The sequence below is a fragment of the Astyanax mexicanus genome, chromosome 1, assembly GCF_023375975.1.
Source record: "Astyanax mexicanus isolate ESR-SI-001 chromosome 1, AstMex3_surface, whole genome shotgun sequence".
NCBI lineage: Eukaryota > Metazoa > Chordata > Actinopteri > Characiformes > Acestrorhamphidae > Astyanax > Astyanax mexicanus.
This window is the reverse complement of record NC_064408.1, coordinates 90,303,749-90,329,220: the sequence shown is the minus strand read 5'-3', so window position 1 is coordinate 90,329,220 and position 25,472 is coordinate 90,303,749. Positions and strand designations below refer to the sequence as shown.

Genomic DNA, 25,472 nt, shown 5'->3' with positions numbered 1-25,472 from the left:
GTAGCTGAAAAACCTGGCTGCTTCTCTAAGTTTAGTTGTGTATGAAAATTCCCAGTTAACAACTACAGCACTGGAGAGCTCTGTAAACACTCTTTATAAAAGTGTTAATTTACTAAATTATAAGTGAGAACTGATTTGCTTGTGAAATTAAAAGGTTGAAAAGGTTGTGAGGTGTTATCTTGTTATTGAGTTGGACACTGTCCAGAATGCCCATGGCAAGGTAATGTGAACTACTGGAGTTCAAAGCTTGATACCACAGATAGAAGGGATATTCAGTTTCAAAATTTGTATGAAAACTTAACATTCTTCAGTACACAGTCTCACATTTGTAGCATTATCACCTACAGTGGCTAGAATTTTTAATGCAATCAGAAAATAAGGGACTTTCAAAAGGAACAGTGTTTTTATGGAATATGTTTCACTTAAATTTCAAACAAAATATTACAAGCAAGTAACATTGAGCAAATAATCACCACAGTGAAGAAAACATTACCATGTGGATGTTAGTTAAACCTGAAGAAGTATGTAAGTTATATGTACACTGACACTACCTGTACTGCCAAACAGCTTGAAGCAGTCTGATGATTTTATATGACTCAAAGAGCCAATCAAAAATAAGCAAGGAAATATTTTCACACTGCACAGCAAAATGCGTTTTTGTAAGTAAGCTTAAAGCATGCTTAACAAGATGTTAGATGATTTAGGGCTCTGTCGTTCAACCTGTGTAAGGTGTTTCATTATGCTCTTTGCTACCTTAAACCCCACCAACAGTCTATTTTCACACCTTGTGCCCACGCCATTAAAATAGCGTTGGAGTTTAGAAATAAATACACTGATGGGTGTGGTGGTCTGGAAGTGAAGTGTGTTCAGGTACATTTCTGCAGTCTTTCTATTTTGGCGGCAGAAAACACCTAGACAACAGTTAGTCGAGTCCATACCTATAGGTACACCATGCGCCACACGAGATCCCAGCACGTGCACAACCCTGCTCATTAAACACAATAACATTACAATAAAATAACATTGCTGTTGACGGACAAAGTGCTGTGCTGTTAAGATATGAACGCACCAAAGTCAGAGTGCACCTGGCTCTTAAAGGGAATGACTACTGGCACACTGATTGGTTTATTTCACTCTACACCAAAAACACACCAATGAATAATTAAGAGAATTAGTACATGCCTTTTGCGCATTTCGAGCCACGCAAGGTGTATTTTTGCGCCCATATGATACCAAACACACACCAACACACCCTAAATCCAGCTCCATGATAAGCAATTGACCGGTGCACTATAGATTGCTAAAATACGGTCTTTCATGTTTGCAGTTCTTTTGTTGTAGACACAGTATGTGTGTACAGTATAGACAGTAAGAAGAGGGAAGTCTGAAGGGAATGCACAGCTCTTTAAACTACACAAATTAAATATTGATCAGTAACGTAATATATTCCACCCAAATCAGATTTTCATCAGTGTGTTTAGGAAACGTCTCAGACGTTCATTTAGTTCAAATGATGTTCAGTGAACTCCTGACTGATAATGAGCAGCGTTACAGCTGCCCTGCAATTACACCCCTGTACAGAATCTAATCTGGCTCTCAGCCAAACTCACACATTCCTCACCCTGATCAGAGAGAGAGAGAGAGGGAGCCAGATCACACCCATTACTCAGCCCACCCTTTCCCCACCTCTCTCTCTCTCTCTGTCTCTCTGCCCTGCTCTCTACCCCTCTCTGTTTCTTCACAGAGTGGAGCGTACAGGCCGACTGAAGAATGGATATTTTCTTCTGACCTGCAGAATGGACCAATATTTCAGGAGGAAGATCTGTGTTTCTGTATAAACAGGTATATATATATTCTTACTATATACTAGTTTACACTACCCGCTGCCATGCTAATACTCTATTTACTTTCTAACATGCTGACTTATTTATTGTATTATACATATACATATTTTAGTTCTAATATACTTTTCTTAGATCTTGCTCTTTTTTTATACACATTATTCGCACACTATTTACTAACAGGACAGCATTCATTTTTGCTATACACTAACATGCCAAATGCTAAATGATACAGGTTTAGCATCATGTCCCATGGACACTAAAGAACTCTGCATTGACCTGTGGGATATAAGCTTCTTGTTCGTTTGCATGAACAATTCTATCCAGATGCCGCCAGTCAAGATCATTACCGTCCAGTGTTCAAGCTCACACACAAGATAGCACCTGATAGACAACTTACACAGCTGTTTCTCAGTTCACTGACACCTTACATACTAATATCCCATGACTTTTGGCAAATTATTGCACTAGCTTATTTATTTACATTGTTTTTCTGATGTATTTACTTTATTTCACAACTAATTTTTTTCTGCAGGCAATTATAAACAGCATTAATAACATGTACATTCAAAATACACACCACACCATAACAAGGCTTTATGTAAAATTAAATAATTGTAATTTTATATTGACAATACAGTACCATGTATTTCAGGGTATTCTGTCTATTTACTGACAATTTATAAATATATATATATATATATATATATATTTTTTTTTTTCACAGAGTTCAGCAGAAAGTTAAACGCTTGTCTGGACTCCCAGTGACTTGCAGAACTGGACCTGTTGGATTGTGTGTATGGGAAACCAGACACAGCACAGAGGACACACACACACACTGTTCTTGTCTTTTAGACTAGAGCAGCAGCAGCACACACTCTGAGGCCCCTCCACTCTCTGGTTTGCGTTCTCTGGACGTTATGATTGGGTCGGTGGTGATCCGTTGGGCCTCAGTGCTGCTCGCCACTGTCTTTGGACCGTATCACCCTGCAGAGGGGGGGTGTTCAGGGCAGTGCTGCCCGGGAAAGGACCTGACCTGCTCCTCACTGGACTGGAGGAGTGACCGTGTGTATACGACGTGCTACTGTGATGAGAGCTGTGTGAGGTCTAAGGACTGCTGCTTTGACTACCCAACTGAATGCACAGGTAAGAGGAAATCACCTGGACCAGGGGGGGCTCAGCCCAGGTCCTCCGGATATCCCACTCTGCATATCACCTGGCTTTGATATGAAAACGCTCCTGAAGGCCTACATTAACTGGATCAGGTGTGGTAGATTAGGGGTGGGGCTTCACTTTGTATGATGGGAAATCTCTAGAAACTTAAGGACTTGATCTACTGTGATTGGGGCCACTTCTTAGTATATTCAGCATGTATCAGCATAGGGTCCTAAGAGGTGGGGTTACTATTGTGACCTCCAATGACATTTCCATGTGTCATGGAAGCTAAAGAACACTGTTCTGTGCTGCAGGATATGTATATGGGGCATATGGGCCCTCTTGTATTGAATGTGGATGTGATTTCTGTCAGAGTCTCTTATTTTCTGTTTGCACTGACAATGCTAGCCAGAAACCACTAGTCACGATCATTACTGCCCACTACAGCGCTGTCCACTCTGGGTGGTAATGCCTTCTGCGACATATTCCCAATACACACATGACACTGTGGTTTGAGAAATGTTAAATTCCTGCACAACTTCAGAAATCGAACATCTCATTCATCTGCCACCCACTTCACCCCAGGCCTCACTCCAGTTATGAATGGCCAGTGTTCAGCCTCACTCACAACACTCACAACACCTCGCAACTTATACATCTGTGGGTGTTCACACTTCATGATCAATTTACATACTGCCATCAAAAGACGTTTGGCATGTCAGTCTTTTTGTTTAAAATCAAGAGAACAGGAATAACTATTTGGGAGAAAATGAACAATTTTGACCTAGTTTTGTGATAATGTCAAATTCTGAGATATTAAGCCAACATATTTTTTTAAATAAAAACTAAACAATTCAAGAAAATAACTGATTTTGGGGGGAAAGAAGGATAGATTTTTGACATAGAATAAAAAAAAACAGGGAAACAAACACAGTTTACTAATATTTTGTTCCAGTAAAAAAACAATGTAATTCATTTTATTTTTTTGCATAATTTAATCAGGGCAGTTGCACAATTTCAGATGCTTCTGAATTTGTAAATAAAACATCTTTACAGGAAAAGGCCAAAACTTTCCTGACTCTTAAGGAAAGTCGATCTAATATCCATCTATTAGATAAACTTTTTTTTTGTTATTGAGATCATGCACATTTTTCTCCATCTTGCTCCACTGCTCAGACTCCACAGTCTGTAATCTCCGTCTGAGGCTCTGTTTCCGGCTGATCACAGTTATGGCTTTACATAAAGGGCTGAAAAGTCATGCTTTCTAATCTGCTGAAATCCTTCACGGAATGCATTTACCAAATTCCTTATTTACAGAGCGTACACAGCTCAGAGTCGGCACCACTGAACTTTTACAGACCAGCAGAGAGCATGAAAGCAAACACTCTGGGATTAAAGTGAGACGGAAGCAGTGCAGCCCATTTACAGCATGCTTCTTCTCTGGCCATTTTATTGGAAACACATACCATAAATGTTCTCTCTCTGTATAGACAGCTACAGATTGTAGCTCATCTGTTACTTCACAGTTTAGCAGTTCCCCCACACACCTTTCATCAGACCCCCACAGGGCCACAGCTGACCAGATATTGCTTAGGTGATGGTGTGTGCTCAACAAAGCAGTAACAAAGTAGTGTTCCTGGTAGATAAACATTTTTTTTACTTTCAGTGGAAGTCAATGTAAAAAGAGGAAATTATTTAATTTAATGTTAGAGAATTTCTATTGGCCCATTCATAATGAAATGTTGACACAGTGTAAAGGAACAGGTCATGTGTTCAAATTATGCAGTAAACTAAAAATCGACAAATATGGAGATTGTTTTTCAATTGGACAGCAAGAAATTTCACTTATTATGGATGTGAATACCCATGGACATGCTTTCAATTATATTTTAAGTTTTTTTTTTTTTTTTGAAATCAACACATTGTCAAAAGTACATATATAAGATTAAATATACAGCACATCTAATTTTTTGGTTAATTGTTCCTTGGCAAGTTTAACCTAAACCAGAAGCTTTAGCCATCAACCATCAATCAGCCATCAATTCCAAAAGCTTAATGTTGGCCTGCTTTACCTGTTCCACAACCACCTCTGTGTTTTTGGAGTCATTGTCCTGTTGGAACCCTAAATTGACCCTAAAGTTTCACCCGCATCCATCTATCTTCCTAATGTTTTGAGGTTATGCTGATGAATTATTCTGAAAACGTCCCTCTTCTTTATTATCCATTTCACTTTGTGCTGTGTACCAGTTTGAAAAAAGACCTAAAACCTTTTGCTAATATACAGTTAGGTCTGTTTCCAGGTCAGGTTTTTAATAAAAAATAGAAAGATTAAGAATATCATTCTATAACAGTTTTTTTAAAAGCTCCAGAAGTTATGTGAAATTTAATGTTGTGGTAGAAGCTGAAGTGTTCATTCTGAGCTTAAAAGCACTGTATTGTTGTGGGTTTAAACAGCTCCACAGATAAACTGGGCCAAAATTCCTCTGGGGCAGGAGCAGAGCCTGGTCAGTAACAGTAGCAAGCTTTTGGTTGCATAACAGCATTCACCCCTGGGACACAGAGCATTACATAACTTTAAACAAGTGCAACAAGTGTGATAATTGACCTGTGCTAGGCTCCGCCCACAAATTAGTTATTAGTATTTAAATTTGATATTGATATTTAACCTTAACATTAATGAGAGACTGTAACACACACCTCAGTTCATATAACAATATCACAATACGTGATACAATAAGTGTATGTACAGTGTTGTAAAAAAAGAGATGCAATGAGTCTTTCACAGCGCTGTGGAGGAACTTTTGTCTACCCTTTTTTGCAGAATATTTGTAATTTCACCAAATTGGAGGGTTATCGAGCATGAGCAGCCTTTTTAAGATCATGCTACAGCATCTTCAAATCCTTCTGTTTGTGTTTTGAGCAATTCACATGTGGACTTGCTTGTGTGCTTTAACACATTTTCGGTCACAAACTGATGGCTGGACATCCTCATTCAGGATTTTCTGGTAGAGAGCAAAAATCAGGGTTCCAGCAAATACAACTGTTGTTCAGGTCCTGAAGCAGCAAAGCAGCCCCAGACCATTGAACTTCTACCACCATGTTTGAATTTCAGTATGATGTCCTGTTTCTGAAGTTCTGAGGCAAGTTAGACGTGGGTTCTTTTGTGATCTCCTGGATGAGTTATTCATGCCCTTTTTGAGTAACACTGGTCGTTCGGCCACTCCTGGGAAGGTTCACCAGTGTTCCATCTTTTCTTCATTTGTGAATAATAGCTCTTACTGTGGTCCTAAAACCTTAGAAATTATTTTGTAACATTTTTCAGAATAAGAGATGATCAATGACTTCTCATCTGTTTTTGAATTTCTTCAGTTCGGGCATAATATGTTGCTTTTTGAGATCTTTTAGCTGCTTCAGGCTGTTAGACAGATTATATTCAAGTGATTAAATGGTAGTAATCAGGCCTGGTTGTTGCTAGTTTGTCCCTAAAAAAATGCTTTCCAAAAATGTGGTTAATCACAGTTAATCCATGGGAGGATTACTTTTTCTCATTGGGCCACTAGGTTTAAATAGCTTTTTTTTTTTTTTTTAAATAATCATTTAAAAACTGCTTTTTGTATTTACTTGGATTATGTTTGACTGATATTATAGTTTGTTTGATCTGAAAAGTGCAAGTATGAAACAAAAATAGTGGGCAAATACTTTTTCACAGCGCTGTGTATGATCTCTCTCTCTGGTCTGTGTGTGGTTGTGTTTGTAGCCCAGCCGTGTGTGGTGAGTGAATGGACACACTGGAGTGGTTGTGCCAGACCCTGCCAGCCTTCGTACCGCGTACGGAGACGCAGCATTGAGATAAAACCCCAAAACAGTGGGCAGGCCTGTCCAGCTCTGGAAGAAAGAGCAGGCTGCATGGAGTACCAGGACTATGAAGGACAGAGCTGTGGTCATTCACAAGGTCAGTCTAAACTGTTACACATATATACTCTGTAGTGCTAAAAGTTTACCTACACTTATTCATCAGTGGTTAAACCCCCATATAACCATCACTGACCAGACTGACCAGACAGCACCAGCAACAAAACACCACTGCAAAACACCAGCAACACCTCTGTGCCCAATTAATTAGCATAACACCACAATCACACAGATCCACTTCCATGATCACCACTGCTGTGTTGAGAATACTCCAACACCCCCTGTCATGTCTGGTCACTGGTGGTCATCTGTTGGTAATACAGTAAATACACTACAGTCTATAAATGTGCACCTACCCTATGTGTTTATACACATATTGCTGACACAGATGTGCAAATGCAGCTTGTCTACACTACATTACATTACTTTACATTTAGCAGACATTTTCATCCAAAGCGACTTACAAATAATAATGTACAGTTAGCAATAGGGAACATAATTTTTTTGACAGGGCCTAACAGAAACCAAAGGGAAATAATGGGATAGAGGAGTGAAGGAGGGGAAGAAGAAAATAAGGTTAGAAGTAGTTAGTTAGTTAGTGGTGTTAGGAGAGTAAGTGCTCTTTGAAGAGCTCTGTCTTCAGGAGTTTCTTAAAGATAGCAAGAGAGACGCTCCTAAACTCGTAGTGGAAGGAAGTTTGTTCCACCATTGGGGACCTACAGCGCCTTGAGTCTCAATACTTTTGTGCATATAGTGTATTTACTATGTATTCTTGCTATATATATAATTGCTACCAAAGGTTTTAAGTGTGTCTATCATTCTGAACAACCGCCTGTATATGAATATAATTGTCAGATAGATGTCAAATAATATAGTTTGTTAATACATTAGATACACAAGCTTTGTAACTGTCTCATAATGTAGTTTTGCTGAGCAAAAAATAGATACAGATCATCAAAACACACACAGTGAACCAGTCATCATCTTCATCAGAGGGTTGTTCTAGGGCCACACATTCTTCAGGTGATTTAAAAAATCCCATAATACCTTGAAAACGAGCCAACTTTATTTTCAAGCTGCTTCCTCAAATATTTGACAGATTTTTGGTGCTTTGTGTGTGTAAAACCCTTTGATCCATCACCCAATAAAAGCCAAACCGCAGCCATTTAGTCTGAGACCTGCTTCCCTGCTGTTAATGAATGAGCTGAACACGGACCTTTTTGTTGGTTTCGTTCCAGGACCAGCGCTGATAACAACAATGGAGTACAGCAACGGCAGAATAGCACACGTTGTGTATGGAACCCCGGTGGATTCTGGGTTTGTATCACTGTAGATTAAACAAACACAAAGAAACTCTGCATGCAATTCATGAACTCCCAGTAATGAACTCACAGTTAAAACAACAAACAGCAGCAGCAACAAGACAAACCTACAAACATGATTTTTAGCTGATAGACTGAACCAGACTTTCTATCAGCTTAGTGTAAATAAAGAGTTTATCCTGCTCTATTTGGAGTAACTGTTTCTACTGATCAGAGTAGAGCAGACTAGATTTTTAACCATTTATGTGAGGATTTGATTGCATTCAGTGACAAGAGTGTTAGTATCAGAATGAACACTTCACTCATTCCAAATGTTTCGGACAGAGCACTATCATCATTCCAGAAAACACAGCTCCACTACTCCATAGCTCAATGCTGGGAGTCTTTATACTCCTTAAGTTCCCACCTGGCACTAGACATACTGCCAATAGATTAATATTTATCTGCTACAGAAGGCTCTATTCTATTGGCAATGTTTCTCTACAGGGGTTTGGCAAGCTGTTTTTGTGCATTTGTACATCTGTGTCAACAATGGGTTCAACCTAAAGTGCCTCATTTTTAAAAGGGATGTCTAAAAATGTTTATTTATATTATGTATATTGTGGCATACACAAAAAAATAACTTAAGGTATGGTGCATTTATTCATCAAAATTATAATTTAGGAGCAAATATTGTTTCTCCAGTCAATCCAACAGATAGGTGAGCTGGTGTAAGTAGCATCACCCTTGGCTTGCAGCAAGAGATCTGCTCAGTTTTGTAGAAAGGTTGGTAGAATAGCATCCCTGTGCTGATCTTAGCTGTATACTAATAACAATTAACCAAGATAGTGATTGCATTCCAAACAGCCTTGTTATAGTTGTAGTCTTTAACCTTTCACATGTTCCTCCCATGGTCATTATGCATCATCAGAAAAGGGTTCTCATCGTTAGAAGGTATTTGATTTCTAGGTACTGTATATTACGTCACTATGCTATACACTATAAAAATAAAACAATATTTACATATATATTATACTAATATTTAGTAGATTATAATAAAGTGATAAGTGTTTACTTCAAAATGCTTAGAATTAAAATTAAACATTAGCATTAACTCTAAAGCTGTTTTCTAATGGGCTTAAATTTAATGTATTCTGGGGACTTGGATATATGCCCAATAACACACTCATTTACGTAATTTCGTAATCGCAAATGAGGCTCCGATACCAACCATCCTCAGCCCAACAAAACCTGTCAGCAACGGCAAATATCCACATGCAGTTAAAAAACGCTTGTAAAAAGACCAAAGTGAAACTTGCTTTAAAACGCTGCTGGTCCTCTCCATGCCGTTGCTATTTCTTTTCTTTTGTCCCTAAAAGTCTCATGTAATTTGCTGAAGTCGTCCAGACGTCACATGATCATGCTCGGGTAATCAACATTTAAGTAAAACTAATCTCTATTTTTTTTATCTTAGCAATAAATAAACTATAGCATTGCACTACTTTACACTAACAACTGCAGTGTTACATAATGCCCCTTTATTCTAAGAAGGTATCAGTATCAGTATTGACAAGTACAAAAATACAAATGTACTTGATATCTATGTGCATCCCTTCTCTTGGGATAGTTTCCTCACAGGGCCTCCCTCCTTTGTGACTTTTTTTTCTTACATATAGACATATATTTTCTTGCATATAGTTACATATAGAATTACCTACAATTTCATGTTAAACTGAGCCCTGTCAGAATTCATAGCTCCATGATTTTTCCAGGCAGGTGCCTCCTATCATAAAAAAAGGCTATCATAAAAAAAAGGTCGCTGCTACACATTGTATTTAGTCTCTGAGTGCACATGTCTGTCTAAAATCTTCTGCTAGCTATTACAATTCTTTTCTAATTGTGTAGAGAAATTTAATCAAATTATGCTTGGAACTTCCCAAAATTAATAATCAGTATCTCTTTAACCATTTGAACCTTAACTTGTGTAAGGTGGTTTTATTGTAGTCCGGATATGAGAGTTTTATCACAGAGGAGTCGCAGAGAGTGTTTTCCAGTCTCTGCGACTGATGCACCTGCATTAGGCCACAGTCTCCTAACCCTGACGCCTTTAATCATTGTTAAATCTGCAAACACACCTGATGATCCTTTTGCCATTAGGATCAGCCTGAGCAAACACAGTGTGTTTGCACTGGTACAAAGAACCTAAAGGAAACCTCTGTGACACAAGAGCAGCTCTTGGCTTCTGCACAGATTCTAAATACAAAACCCACATCACACACAGACAGCTTGAACATTAACAGGATGACAGGATCAGTCACAACTTGTAGCCAGGGTGAGAACAGAGCCGCAGTTTTACAATGGACTCAGTGATTTTAAAGAGGAGTTCACAAGTTTAAAGACATTGTTTCCGATAAAACAAAACACTTTTTTGAAAACAAATATACAGCTATGAAAAAAAATAAGAGACCACTTCAAAATAATAAGTTTCTTTGATTTTACCAAATTGAAAACTTGTGGAATATAATCAAGAGGAAGATGGATGATCACAATCCATCAAACCAAGCTGAACTGCTTGACTTTTTGCACCAGGAGTGGCATAAAGTTATCCAAAAGCAGTGTGTAAGAGTGGTGGAGGAGAACATGCCAAGATGCATGAAAACTGTAATTTAAACACAGTTATTTCTGAGCTCTTAAAACTTTATGAATATGCATTAAGTTTTGCATTATTTGAGGTCTGAAAGCTCTGCATCTTTTTTGTCATTTCAGCGATCTGAAAATAAATGCTAAATGACAATATTTTTATTTGGAATTTGGGAGAAATGTTGTTTGTAGTTTATAGAATAAAACAACAATGTTCATTTCATTCAAACATATACCTATAAATAGCAAAACCAGAGAAACTGATTCAGAAACTGAAGTGGTCTCTTAATTTGTATATATATATATAGCTGTATATATAAACTGTCTTGCATTGAGTACTGTTTTCCCTGCTCTAACACACCCAGTTCAGCTTAGGACGGACTAGTTAATTAGATAGTGGTTGTATCAGGTGTACTGGGAGGGGTGTGTGATGCCTACTGGAATAGATGATTGATCCTGCCTGTGACCTTGGGGAATTAAGTTCAGAGGTGTCAAGTAACATAGTACAAATACTTTGTTAACTTACTTATGTATAAAAGTATAAATTCTGGTTATTTATACTTTACTGAAATAATTCTTTTTCAGATGATTTTTTTCCTGTATACTCCTTATATTTAAAAAATAGCTTTATTTCTATTACATTTCAGATCGTTTTCATTCCGGCTTCTCATCAACCCAGTGCATCCCAAATTTATCAGCATTAAAATTTTAATATAACCTTAAAGTCATTATATCTTTTAGAAAAATGTTTTTTGGGAGAAGGGTAGTGACTATATGCTCCTGTGGAGCGGTCTAAGTTTACAATACTTAAATAATCTTTTACTTTAAGTAGATTTGAAACCAGGAATTTTACACTTTCACTGGAGTAAAAAGCTTGAGTTGATACTTCAACGTCTACAGAAGTATTTTAAACCCTAGATTATACAGCTTTGGAAAAAAAATAAGAGACCATTTAAAAATTATGAGTTGCATGAAAACTGTGATTAAAAACAGGGTTAATTCACCAAATATTGATTTCTGAAATCTTCTTTGCATTATTTGAGGTCTGAAACTGATTCAGAAACTGAATGCTCTCTTTTTTTTTCCAGAGCTGTATACTTCTAAGTAAATACTTTAGACATCTTTAATTGAGTATGTATGTGAATTCACTAATATTAATTTGGTAAGTAGTTGTATCATAAAGTTTGTGCCCTAAACATTACTTCCTAGAAGCAATGACTGTTTCTCACAACAGCAGTTCCAAGAGTGCTTAATTTATGCTCAGCAAAAAAAAAAAAAAAAGCAGGCAAACTGGAGTTCCAGGACCTGCCCAGGAAGGTCATCCTTAAACCTATAAACAAGGATATGATTAGTGCAAAGTCATGATTCATATATGTCTGGTTTGCTTATACTGTAAATACCTTCTATTTCATATTTTGCATTATAATGAGTAGGACAAGCCCTGAAAGAATCGGTTGGTCAGTGTGTGGACTATGCCTAATGTTCTGTAGGGGTTAGTCTAAGCCTGGTTTAGGGTGTGCCTTGTGATGGTAAGATGAAGAAAAAAGTGGAGGAAGAGGCGAGGGTGAGCCTTAAGAAAGGAAAACAGTCAACCTCTTGTTTTTGGCACCATAACACACATCTCTCCATCTCTCTGGAGCCTTAAGCTCAGCGCAGGAAGCTATCACATGACCTAGGGTTCGAACCAACGTCCATGGAATTCAAAAGGCTCTGCAAATACTTTTTTATCTGGCTTTTGGCTTCTCGCTATTACTTTTTTAAGCTGAAAAATGTACGGTGAGTATAGAAGCAAGGATGTGGTTAAATATTCTGGAAAAACATGTGAACATTAAGTAGAAAGTTGATCAGAAAACCTTTAAATTACCAGACTAATTTAAGCACTTTCTTAGTTGTGTATGAAAGGTTTTGAGAAAGGCTTTTAATTTAAAAAAATATTCTTATGTACGAGGTTACAAAATGTTTTGGAAAACACTCTCCTGATTAATTGGATCAGTTGTGTTGGGAAAGAGAATACTCTAAAATGTGTGTCAGTTGTGTTCTAAAGCCTGACTTGAGCCAGATGATCTTACAAGACTGCAATCTGATATTTTTAACACTGTTTCAAAATCTCCCAGAGAGACTTCTCTGATCTCAGGGGGATGATTTCTACAATGAACCACCTCGTAGGAGTTTGACCTTGACTTTCAGATACTTACTAATGTAAATGTAATTTTCATGAATTCATGCATTTACAATGAATTTACTTTGCAAACTGTTTTCCTATCCAACTGATTCGCTCCTGCTCATCGGCCGACTTATCGTGACTTAATTTTAAGATGGTGTTTTTTTTAAATAAACTACCTGTGCACTTTAAAAGTTACTAGTGCCTCAGAGTTCTACCAGTGATTGGTGGAGCAACTTTGAGCTTCTTATTGTTGTATAAATATATATATTTTTGCATGGTGCAACTCTATGCCCCTAATAGCATTGTATGTCTGTTGGGAGTATCAGCAAAAAGCTCTGTATTTCTCCTTAAAATCTTTGATTTCCTGTACATTAAGTCAAAAGTAAAATAAAAAGTAAAAAAATATTCAATAATAGCTATTGCAAAACAGACTGACTCTAATAGTGGGAATAATTACTATAAATACTATTCTCTCAAATGGGCGGCAGATCAGGAAACCCTTCCTTCCGGTGCTCCCATAACTGAAAAACATCAATAAAGTGCCCTCTAGAGTGGCAAAAAAGAGACAAAGGGTTCAATTGACATTCTTGTGGCCGAATAAATGAAAAATAATGCCCTTTAAACCATTAAACTATTATAATGTGCTCTCTTAATTGAGACATTTTCATAATGTGTATTAAAACCACAATATGGACCCCCTTTTTTCCCTTTCTCTCTGCTAAGTATGCGTCTCTCGTGATCACCGAGACTTGTGAGCCTGTGGTTATGGGCTGAGAACTCCTAAACTTCATTCTCCCTGTAATTACCCATTTAAGCATGTAAAACAGTATTAAATGCAATAATTAACCGAAAAATGTTGCATAGTGTCCCTTTGGTTCGAGACCAGGCAGAAACAATGTTCATTTTTTAGCTCATATTGTGGTCTTATTCAGTTCGTAAAGCAGTCTTGTACTGTATGGAAAAATGTTTTAAATCAGAAATTTAACTTGAACAACTAAAAGGGTATGAATCTAATTAAATAGGCAATTTTTAAAAGAAATGTGTAATTTATTTATTTTAATAAAATAATATAAAAAAGGATATTTATTCTGATTAAATTATCTTTTTTACATAGGTTAATTTAACAATACTTGTTCTGCCACCTTGATGCCACGGCATAAAAGTGCATGTCTGCCTTTCTTCAGTATATCTTTAAGAATGGTGGGTCAAAAATAGCCTCTCTGGAAGTTTCAAAGAAAATAACTTTTTTACTTTTTGCCACCACATCAGTGCTAAATTCACAATAAATGCTGGGTATTTCTGATCGTTTTCCTTGCCGATTCACCAACCGATGCATTATTGTTTTTTTCTTTAGTCATTTTTTTTTGTGTATTGGAATGCAAATTGGACAGAAGAAGATAAAGTCAGGTATTAACACATAAAATACACATTGAGAAACTGCCCAGGTTCGAGCTTTATTCCTGTATTTAAAAAAACTGGCTCCTTCCCCAGTTACTCCAGCCAGAACTTCCATTGGATGACTGGATTACTCCTAATGAGGAGTACACACTAAAAAAAAACTGAAGTATGTTATAAGTACTTTCTTATACTTTTCATAATTGTACCTTTAAAGGTATAATATTGGTCTTTACAGGGTCAGATGTGTACAGATGTGTACTGTGTGACAGATTTGTACCATTTAACCCGCCAAAAGCTACATTCGGTATTCTGTATCACTGCACTAATAAACAATGTATTTTTTTAATTACACATTTTTTTATTTGAAAGCCAGACAATTGTGGATCATCAAGTTCTTGACATATATTCAGTTTATGAAAATGTTTATAATGTAACTTTATAATATTTACTGGTACAAAAAACATGGGTATAAAAAAAGACTTTCACTGAAAGGTAATCTATTGTACCTCAATGTAAGATACAGTCCTAGGGACAAGATTTGTACTCTTCTAAGTACAAATCTGTACTTATTTTTCTTAGTGTGTAGGTATTCCTGCTGAGAGAGAGCCAGGGAGAAAAAAACAGATACATAAATAGCGCCTGTATATTCCTGGTACTGTAATCATTTAAGTAAGCTTTGTAAAAACATATTTTACAATATGTTCTCTGGCTATTTAAACCTTTCCATGGTTTATTTATTTATTTATTTTCTACCTACACACCTCCCATAAACCTCACTTGTTTGGTCTCTTTATAACTGCTGTAGGTCAAGTTATGACATTTTATGCCTGACTTCTTTATATTAGTGTTACATATCTGCTGGGGGTCTGTATATGAAACAGTTACGAGACCCTGTACTAATTCTGAAGTGAATGGGAGTCAGAAGGAGACGGAAGCGTATCAGGAGTTTCCGTAGTGTAGTGGTTATCACGTTCGCCTAACACGCGAAAGGTCCCCGGTTCGAGACCGGGCGGAAACAATATTTATTGGTTCCTTCACAGGTTTAGCTCATGATTTATAAACTAATACTAATTTCAGTTGATTTCAGCGTAATATTTAGTTATTAAACTATTGTTAAACTGTAGTAAAAAAAGTTTAAATAAAACGGTCATAAATCCAATGATAACAGCTTAAAAAAAGAAGGAAAAGTTATATTATTTATTTTAATATAATATTACATTAATAATGACATTTTTAAAATAAAATAACAACTATCAAAATAACAACTATAAAAAAAAAACTATGAAAGTGACTAAATCAGCCTTGCTAAAGAAGGAAAAGACTGCTCTGAACAGATGTGAAGCTACAGCGCCTCTCACAGGCCTTACTGCTGTACTGTAGCACTACTTTATGGATATGGAGACGCACTGTGGAAACATTGTTTATTGCGAATCTGATGGTGGTCTGGAAATTACTACCTATCAAAAAAAAAAAAAAAAAAAAAAAAGTTATAAATGTGTAAAATGTATAAACCAAACCAAAACTGGCAAATAAATGCTAAATATCTCGCATATATATTTTTCTCTCATGAGTTATTTAACTGAAACTTTTATTTTATTTTATTTTTTTAAAGACATTTTTATTGTAGCTGGACATGGGCGTGGTAGTGGTGGGAAAAGTGGACCTGACTACCCAGGACCCGGGTAGGGAGAGGGGCCCATAAAACCCAGATTTTTTTTACTCACATTCCTTGTGTACTGGTATGATAGGGGCCCACTGACATGGAGAGTGTACAGGGCCCAGAATTTGCTGCTACGCCCCTGGTGCTGGAAATTAAACACTTTTTTAAACCAGTGTAACTTGGAATACAACAATTTAATAGAAACTAAAAAGCAGAATTTTATAATACCAATATATCATTATACTGGGAATAATTTACATGTGCAATCCCTTAAAAATGCCAAAAACAGCACTGATTAATATGATAGCTTCATTGTAGATCTCCTCAAATTCAGTAGTAACAACATCTAATAAGACATTGGGACAGTTTCTCCAGACATGGCATATTCCTAGTTTTACACAGCGTTCAGAATGGATCATTTCTAATGAAAGAAAATGCCCATGACTAGGCTTAATAAGTGCCCATATGTGTCTATGGGTGCACTCATACCCCTCCAATAGAAATGGCTGCTGTAATAATATTTACTACCCTTTATTTTTACAGCCATTTACCCCACTGCCTCTTTAATCTTTTTTGGAGCGAGTACATCATCATAACTCCTCCACTGTCCATTACCAACATTTAACTGTAAACTGACCTCTAGTGTATGTATTGTTTAACATACATGGTAATGTAAAGGATGCGTAGCAGTATGTGGGCAGTGATGGTTACATTGTTTAAAACTCACATCTTAAATTTAGTACATTAAACAAGCATAAACAAGCCTTTGTAATCAGTTTCAGGCCTGTAAACCATACAGTGCTCAGCTCATCTTTTTGTTTCTTTCTTTCAGGTTCTGCATGGAGTTTAAGGTGGAGTCCCTGAGCAGACATTGTATGGTGGAGAACAAACCTCACACACGCTGGATGCAGTATCTGAGAGAAGGATTCGTGGTGTGTGTGTCCTGCCAGCCACCTGCCATCAGCAACCGCAGCCACACCTGCAACGGAGACGGACAATCTGCAAACAGGTAACACCAGCTCATACAAGGAACCTCATTGTTTTTTTCGGTATATGTAATTACTATATGTTTATGTGTAGAACAGCTGATAAGCTTAATGTACATCTAAAGCCTAATATATCTAACTTCTGATACTGATATTTTACTGTAATCTACATAATTTGAAATTACTTCCCAGAACACCATCAGATTCGCAATAAACAATGTTTCAACAGTGCGTCTCCATATCTTCACCCTTACACACCCCAATTAATCTATGACAGCTCTCTTTAACTATTTAAAGCACCTTTACTTTTAAGAGTGGTACAGGTTAATTTCTTTTAGTTTAAGAGCAAAGTTGGACATTTATAAGAGTGCACATATCATAAGCTAGAGTAAGTTAATCCAACCTCTCTATAACTGTATTTTTTCTACTTTTTTCTGAACTTAGGCTGAACTTTTCTTACGTTAGACAGGTAAGCAGGCAGGTGAAGGCTCTGATTATTCCTAGTAAAATAGTTGGATAAGGTTTTTACAATTATTTGGACTCTAGAGACAGATATTAATTTTCACGTTTTATTGTCAGAGCATTTAATTTATTAATTGCTTAGAAATAAATCACTTACTCCAGCTTTAACATGAAATTTGTAAATAAAAAAGTGTGCTAAGGTATATACGACTTAGTACATTTTGGGAAACTTTGTTATGAAGATAGTAGATCAGTTCAGCTTAATATATTGATATGTGTTTGACCTTTTTTTCTGACATATAAAATGTACTGTCCCTTTAAAGCTCACATTTGAATTGTTTTGTACCTTTAGGGGCACATTTACATTACACACTGATGACTTGTCGCCCACTTCTGGTGGAAATGTAAATTACACCTGTATACACACTAAATGTTCAATGATGCTGACTTCTAATATTACAAACAGTAATGTTTATCTATATAAATGCATGCTTATTTATTAGCTGATTTTTTTAACAGTTGTAACCTTACTGGTTTGCTTTTTGATAAATCCTTGCAATGCCTGACTGAAACTGTGTTTATAGTTGTCTGGTGCAGAATAATGCTTCTTTGCTGTCGGCAGGGACACCATACTGCAATGGCAGGCTGTGGGAAACCCTCGCTGCCGGGGAACATGGAAAAAAGTTCAGAAACTGCAGCACTGCTCCTGCCCTTCAGTCCACAGTTTCATCTTCATCTAAAGACAGACCCACTAACACAGCCATAAAAAATGTACAGACAACTTTATTGGCAAATGTAAATTTTAACACCACGTCTTGTTTAAAAAAAGTTTTTTTTTTCACATGTTTATATATGTTCATACTTGTCTATTAATGTATGAAATGGAATAAAAAATATTATACAATTAATATAATACAATTGCACTTCACAGTCATGTTGTCTTTCTCCAAACTACCTAAACTTTGCCTTAAGGGACCATTTTCAAAATCTCTTTTACACATCTACCTGGTCAGCCTAAAGCATCTTAAATATGTATAAGCATATACTTACGTTCACGTAGGGGTGGCTTATTAAAACACAGCTCTAATTAATTAAAAATAGAGATCATTTACACAGATTAACCTTAAAGAAACCTTAAAGAGATGGTGTGAGTTTTTTTTTTTAACATGAATCAAGAACAACAGACAAAAATGTAAAGTGTGAGCCCTTTAAAGACCTTATGCTAGGACACTTTCAGGCTGACCAATTGGCTGGACAAACACTGTGGCAGTGTAAACAGTTTATTTACAATGGCAGCAGAATAATTTATTTTTAAAACACCTTTTTAAGGGTTGATGGTGTGGTTTAAAATGTTCTCTTGTATCACTACACATGAATAACTGTTACCCATTTTCCCATTTCTTGTACGGGTTCAAATGTATGCATGAAAGCATGGTGTCTCAGTGTTGCTGAAGTTCAAATCAGTCCTCATAGTTAAGACGAGTGCTGAGAGCTCAGATTCCGAGTTTTTTCATGGTTCTCCACCGGTCCTTAAGCATGACGCTCGTCCGGCCCTCAAACTGAAACTCCTCCAGAATTTTGGTCCACTTTCCTTCTCCATAACGCCTCACCCCAGACTTTAAGTTCATGTCTTCTTCCCATGTCCATTTCTAAAGGGGGTAAAAGACTTTACTCTTTTATAAGAGTTTATAAAAGAATAAATACAAAGAGGTAAATACTGCAGCACCCCTGCACTAGCATCTCACAATGTATGATGACCTCACCTGTATTAAAGTGTAGAGAGAACAAAAGCCATAATTTACATAATTTACTGGTTACTTCACGGGTCCTGCATTGTTTAATATTGCGATATACATCGTCGGACATAAAACAGTGCAATGCCATTTTTTTTCCAATATCATACAGCCCTAACATATATCATTTTTAATTATTTAATTATTTTTTGGATTTCAAAGCAGATCTCAACCCAAGATAAAACCCAGTTTCTAATAGTGTGTGTACAAAGCAAGTAGAGTTTCTCTCAGTCTGAGAGTATTGCTGAAGAACTCACCTTCTTGGACTTGTATTTTGGAATGTCAGCTCCTGTCTTGGGTAACCCTTTAGAACTCCTTCTGGAAACCTCTGTTTGAAGTGACATTATAACCTAGATTAGCATTTCACAAGTGCCACACAATGTCACTATTGAAATACACTACACTCTAAAATCAGGCAGAACGTAAATGTACTTGTTTTTTTTATTTCTTTTTCATTAAAAGAACTTACTTAATATTGATGTTCTGCGAGGTAACTGTAACTGTTTCTTTGCTGTCTCAGGTTTCCAAGGCTGCAGAGTTTTAGTTGAGAAAAGTTTCTTTTTAGGTCTGTAAGAAACAATATTTATTAGAACAGGGACCCAAATTCTCTTAAAAAGTGTTTTATTGTAAATCAGTTCATTTCACAATAACTAAATTTAGAGTGTGTTATTAATATTTAACCCTATACAAGGTAAAATTTAGAATATGTACCCTTTACACAATTTTTATAATGCACATTTCACTGAAGCACTCACCTAAGACTCAGTTCTTCTGAAACCCGATTTGCCTCATTGCTTAAGAGAGACAGAGAAAAATATCTTAACGCAACAAACACTGCAAGAACTGTAAGTATCCTTAACATTACAGCACAAGAGAAATTTAGAGCGGATGCTTTTAAATAAAAAAAAGATTTTCTTACTTCGTGGAGACTTCTGCAGTGCGGCTTGGTGATTTGGACTCCAAATAATCCTGTTCTGCCTCAGCCCTCTCTGCTCTCTCCAGTCGAGCTTGGACAACTTTTGATGCAGACTTAAAAAAGAAATATATATATTAAATACTTGATGGTAAGTTAAAATCTCACCACTACCCCCTTCTTATTCAAAATGTGATCAATCAACCCAGTCATGTTTTAAGTTTTCTTCTTTAGTTCTATCACTGAAGCTGTGAGGCTAATGTAGTTAAAAACCAATTAGAATGATGCTAACCACGTAAATCTAATATGGCTTACACAGTCACTGTCAGAAAAAAACCTTCTATCTCCATTTTTGCCTGAGATAAGATGCAAACTGGGAATCAAAATTTCATGACAAATGGCGAAATAGAAATGCTCGCAAATTATATAAACAAAATCTTTTTACACTGATTTCCATCAAAAACAAATATATTTTTTTCCTTCTCATGTAAAATAGATGTTTTTTGTCCAAAAGCAACGAAATACAATGATGAGCTATTAAATACATATGTAACGAAAAATTATACCTTCTGTAAAAAGTCAGATGGATGTTTCTCGAGAAATCTGTCTAAGAATGTATTGATTCTGTCCAGCAGACGACTGTAGGAGAAGCTAACTAGGAGTTGGTCATAGATGTCCTTCTTAGTCACAACTGTGGACAGTTTTCTTTGCAGTTTCTGGAAGGACAAGCAGCAGCAGTATATACAGGACAAATCAGTGTTACATCTAAACAAAAATAAACATATTTTCAGATAGACAACACTATTAAAACTGCACTTTTAAAACAGTATTTTTGCATAAATACTGAAATTGTTTAACAGGATACTGTAAAACCAGAACAATGAGTGATTATTGAGGAATAAAGCAAGATATCTATACTCCTGAAATAATCAGTTTCCCCCCCTTGACTCAGTTTACTTCCAAAACATCCATACACTTCATTTTACAGCTGATGGAATCAAATGCAAGTTATCCATCTAGATAAACATCTACAAACATACAGATTTAGGGTAAAGACTAGCTCACACTTCAGTTTATATGAGAATAAATACATTTAAAGCTACAGTCACTCATTAGTGTTGAATGAATCTGAATATCTTAGCTACGAATGCTGACATCTCTGGACAAAGAGATTGATTCCTGAGGAAGAAGTGAATACCTCTGGTAATGCAGCCTCTTTCTCAAGCCACTGCAGTGCATCTTCTGCCAGCTTTGCGTTTCCTTTCTCCAAACACACACAGACACTCTGAACATACGAACAGAACACATTAACACCATAATTATTTTTACCTGGGTCAAGAAATGCAAGTCTTTCACAGTAGTTAAACTGCAATTAAAGCTTCACCTGAATGAACAGTAGATGTCTGACATTCTCATACAGTGCAGGATCATCCACAGCCTCGCTCAGGAACTCCCACACTTTGACCGCTGACATCAGCGGAGTAACTCTGTCACTGGGGTCGTAATGCACCTCTAAGAAAAGCAGCAGATGTGTTATTGTAGAAAAAAAATCTACTGTCATTTTGTAACCGTGATAAATGATGTGCGAATTCAGATAAGAAAGACAATTACCCAAGTTTTTCCCATCCATTATTCTGGAAAGAAAACAACAGATTGTTCTCTTCATTTGCTGATCCTCCTGCAGGTCGCACTCATCGTCAACCATCGCTGGAAAAATCAACATTAGAAGACACTGATTCAAACACCTGTCAAAAATATATAATTTCATACATTTATATAATTTCTTTACATAGCTAATGACAACCTGTTGCAGATCAGGTGTGGTCTAATTAGTAATATTGACAAGATAAACACTTAATCCTTAATACTTTTAAATGTATGTAATAAAAAGCCATACTAAGTAATACTTCTGCCAGGGTTCATACAGTTTTTTTACCCAATACATTTCCATGGCTTTTCCATGACTTCAAGACAAATTTTCATGACCATATGATTTTTAAGGCATCAGTCCAGACTTGAACAGTAAAACCAAAAATCAGCTTATCGACTATAATCCAAATTGATTACAGTAATTGAGTACAATTAATCAGATTAAAAAAATACACACAATCTTCAATAATAAAATGTGTGTCAAATCCTGAGAGCTCCATCCTAAATTACTGAATTAACTCTGAGGTGATGTATTTGTTAGCTCAAAATAGCTTTTCTCCGTCAATAAATGGAAACACACAAGCACATTTCCATTCCCTTTTCAAAACATTGTGGGTGTTTTTATCCAGGCCTGGAAACTGCTATTCCATGACTTTTCCAGGCTTTTCATGACCAGACAAACCCTGTTTTACTTAGGGCTGGGAGATTATTCGAAATTTGATAATGGAATTATTGATTTAATATGATTTTAAAAATGAGACAATTAAGATTGTAAATATTTACATACATAAGCTGCCAGAGGGAACCACATACACATTTTGGTTCTGTCAAAAACCTAGTGTATATGACAGTGATTTACATATTTAATACTTTACCTACACTAAAATACGAGTATGTAACATTTGCACCATGTTTAATATAAAAGACTGTATGGCTGTGTTTTCTGACTGATATTTTATAGAAAGACAAAAAATATTCAACAGTATCCTTGCAGCTCATCTATCCAAAGGTTTCAGTGGAATTAAAGTGCACCATTTGTTGGTATATGTGAAGACAAAAATACACTACCACTTAAATCTTTGATCACCTAATCTCAATAAACATATTCTTTAATTCATTTATTTTCTACACAGAATTTTAGTTTTAGAGTTTTATCTCTAAAACAGTCTAATGTTGTGGTTAAATCTCTCTCTGTGTGAGTAAAGTCTGTTAAACGTTTGATAGATGTGAGTTTTACCTTCGTACAGTCTGATGTTGTGGTTAAATCTCTCTCTGTGGGAGTAAAGTCTGTTAAACGTTTGATAGATGTGAGTTTTACCTTCGTACAGTCTAATGTTGTGGTTAAATCTCTCTCTGTGTGAGTAAAGTCTGTTAAACGTTTGATAGATGTGAGTTTTACCTTCGTACAGTCTGATGTTGTGGTTAAATCTCTCTCTGTGGGAGTAAAGTCTGTTAAACGTTTGATAGATGTGAGTTTTACCTTCGTACAGTCTAATGTTGTGGTTAAATCTCTCTCTGTGTGAGTAAAGTCTGTTAAACGTTTGATAGATGTGAGTTTTACCTTCGTACAGTCTGATGTTGTGGTTAAATCTCTCTCTGTGGGAGTAAAGTCTGTTAAACGTTGGATAGATGTGAGTTTTACCTTCGTACAGTCTGATGTTGTGGTTAAATCTCTCTCTGTGGGAGTAAAGTCTGTTAAACGTTTGATAGATGTGAGTTTTACCTTCGTACAGTCTAATGTTGTGGTTAAATCTCTCTCTGTGTGAGTAAAGTCTGTTAAACGTTTGATAGATGTGAGTTTTACCTTCGTACAGTCTGATGTTGTGGTTAAATCTCTCTCTGTGGGAGTAAAGTCTGTTAAACGTTTGATAGATGTGAGTTTTACCTTCGTACAGTCTGATGTTGTGGTTAAATCTCTCTCTGTGGGAGTAAAGTCTGTTAAACGTTTGATAGATGTGAGTTTTACCTTCGTACAGTCTGATGTTGTGGTTAAATCTCTCTCTGTGGGAGTAAAGTCTGTTAAACGTTTGATAGATGTGAGTTTTACCTTCGTACAGTCTGATGTTGTGGTTAAATCTCTCTCTGTGGGAGTAAAGTCTGTTAAACGTTTGATAGATGTGAGTTTTACCTTCGTACAGTCTGATGTTGTGGTTAAATCTCTCTCTGTGGGAGTAAAGTCTGTTAAACGTTTGATAGATGGGAGTTTTACCTTCGTACAGTCTGATGTTGTGGTTAAATCTCTCTCTGTGGGAGTAAAGTCTGTTAAACGTTTGATAGATGTGAGTTTTACCTTCGTACAGTCTGATGTTGTGGTTAAATCTCTCTCTGTGGGAGTAAAGTCTGTTAAACGTTTGATAGATGTGAGTTTTACCTTCGTACAGTCTGATGTTGTGGTTAAATCTCTCTCTGTGGGAGTAAAGTCTGTTAAACGTTTGATAGATGTGAGTTTTACCTTCGTACAGTCTAATGTTGTGGTTAAATCTCTCTCTGTGTGAGTAAAGTCTGTTAAACGTTTGATAGATGTGAGTTTTACCTTCGTACAGTCTGATGTTGTGGTTAAATCTCTCTCTGTGTGAGTAAAGTCTGTTAAACGTTTGATAGATGTGAGTTTTACCTTCGTACAGTCTGATGTTGTGGTTAAATCTCTCTCTGTGGGAGCGGGTGTAGCTGCTGCACACAGACCGAAAACAGAAGTCCATCATCCAGCTCCGCGCCACGCGCTCCTCCTCCTCCTCCCGCTCACACATCTGGACCACTTAATCCGGATCAAACAGCTACAATTCGGATTAATAAACAATTTGAACTTCAGTTGAAACTTTATTCTTCGTGTGTTTACACCTAACAACAGTAGAGACAAACTGCGCGCTTTTACTTTCACAGAAGAACACACAGCGGAGCAGCGCCCCCTGCAGGAGCGGAGTTCAGTTTCCTATGCTTTTCTCTCCCCAATAAAAAAACACTGATGCATCACATTAAAGTGCATCTCTCTCTCTCTATCTCTCTCTCTTCCTCTCTTTTTGCCTATAGACCTCAAATAATACTGTTCATAAACTTTTAAAAGTTCAGAACTCAATATTTGGTGGAAGAACCCTGTTTTTTAACCACAGTTTTAATGCATCTTGTCATGTTCTCCTCCACCAGTCTTACACACTGCTTTTGGATAACTTTATGCCACTCCTGGTGCAAAAAATCAAGCAGTTCAGCTTGGTTAGATGGCTTGTGATTAGCCATCTTCCTCTTGATTATATTCCAGAGTTTTTTAACTAGGTAAAATCAAAGAAACTCATCACTATTAAGTGGTCTCTTAATAGTCTTATGTGCACTGTTTGCATTAAACCTAATATTAAATATGTTTTTTTTGCCCACCACCATTGTATGTATGTACTGCTAGTATTTTATTATTATCACTTGTACAGTGTTCTTGCAGTGTAGAAAGGGACATATAATAATAATAATAATAATAATAATAATAATAATAATAATAATAATAATAATAACAACAACAAGTATTCTTATTCTTATTATTATTTGTGTGGATCACCTTTTGCCTTTCAACATTAACTATCATTTATGTGGCAATGATTAAAGATGTAATGC

At 36.4% G+C, this 25,472-nt stretch overlaps 2 protein-coding genes and 1 non-coding gene across 11 annotated transcripts; 2 read left to right on the top strand and 1 right to left on the bottom strand.

Annotated features, from left to right (window-relative positions):
• The first annotated feature begins 1,690 nt into the window (after positions 1 to 1,690).
• Positions 1,691 to 18,442, top strand: LOC103035495 (somatomedin-B and thrombospondin type-1 domain-containing protein). 2 transcript variants are annotated; one of them, XM_049485462.1, is made up of 6 exons: positions 1,691 to 1,842; positions 2,576 to 2,987; positions 6,754 to 6,948; positions 8,147 to 8,225; positions 16,904 to 17,080; positions 18,142 to 18,442. In XM_049485462.1, exons 2-6 carry the CDS (start codon positions 2,762 to 2,764, stop codon positions 18,257 to 18,259), a joined length of 795 nt encoding a protein of 264 aa, XP_049341419.1. In that variant the 5' UTR covers positions 1,691 to 1,842; positions 2,576 to 2,761; the 3' UTR covers positions 18,260 to 18,442. The 2 variants fall into 2 exon arrangements, with proteins under 2 accessions (XP_049341419.1, XP_007260163.1); XM_007260101.3 differs by having other exon boundaries at positions 1,699 to 1,842; positions 2,569 to 2,987.
• Positions 15,357 to 15,429, top strand: trnav-aac (transfer RNA valine (anticodon AAC)). Its single transcript has one exon. It is a non-coding gene; the product is annotated as a tRNA-Val (tRNA).
• terf1 (telomeric repeat binding factor (NIMA-interacting) 1) lies at positions 18,285 to 24,767 on the bottom strand. Of its 8 annotated transcripts, none has more exons than XM_049485460.1 (11): positions 24,085 to 24,141; positions 23,275 to 23,355; positions 21,837 to 21,932; positions 21,610 to 21,737; positions 21,424 to 21,510; positions 20,792 to 20,941; positions 20,232 to 20,341; positions 20,068 to 20,106; positions 19,782 to 19,879; positions 19,570 to 19,640; positions 18,285 to 19,168 (listed from the first exon to the last, which is right to left on the bottom strand). In XM_049485460.1, exons 3-11 carry the CDS (start codon positions 21,928 to 21,930, stop codon positions 19,013 to 19,015), a joined length of 933 nt encoding a protein of 310 aa, XP_049341417.1. In that variant the 5' UTR covers positions 21,931 to 21,932; positions 23,275 to 23,355; positions 24,085 to 24,141; the 3' UTR covers positions 18,285 to 19,012. The 8 variants fall into 8 exon arrangements, with proteins under 8 accessions (XP_049341417.1, XP_049341418.1, XP_049341414.1 ...); XM_049485461.1 differs by lacking the exon at positions 23,275 to 23,355 and adding an exon at positions 23,113 to 23,193; XM_049485457.1 differs by lacking the exon at positions 24,085 to 24,141 and adding an exon at positions 23,599 to 23,659 and having other exon boundaries at positions 23,275 to 23,436.
• Between the last annotated feature and the right edge of the window lie 705 nt (positions 24,768 to 25,472).

Excerpts from the sequence above, each read along its gene's own strand:
- LOC103035495 (XM_049485462.1), top strand. The coding sequence starts at position 2,762 with ATGATTGGGTCGGTGGTGATCCGTTGGGCCTCAGTGCTGCTCGCCACT. Across the intron at positions 6,949-8,146 it reads GAGCTGTGGTCATTCACAAG|GACCAGCGCTGATAACAACA; the intron begins GTCAGTCTAAAC and ends GTTTCGTTCCAG. Across the intron at positions 17,081-18,141 it reads GACGGACAATCTGCAAACAG|GGACACCATACTGCAATGGC; the intron begins GTAACACCAGCT and ends TGCTGTCGGCAG.
- terf1 (XM_022683979.2), bottom strand. The coding sequence starts at position 24,622 with ATGTGTGAGCGGGAGGAGGAGGAGGAGCGCGTGGCGCGGAGCTGGATG. Across the intron at positions 20,942-21,423 it reads AAGAGGCTGCATTACCAGAG|AAACTGCAAAGAAAACTGTC; the intron begins GTATTCACTTCT and ends TTGTCCTTCCAG. Across the intron at positions 19,641-19,781 it reads TCGCAGAACATCAATATTAA|AGGTTTCCAGAAGGAGTTCT; the intron begins GTAAGTTCTTTT and ends CACTTCAAACAG.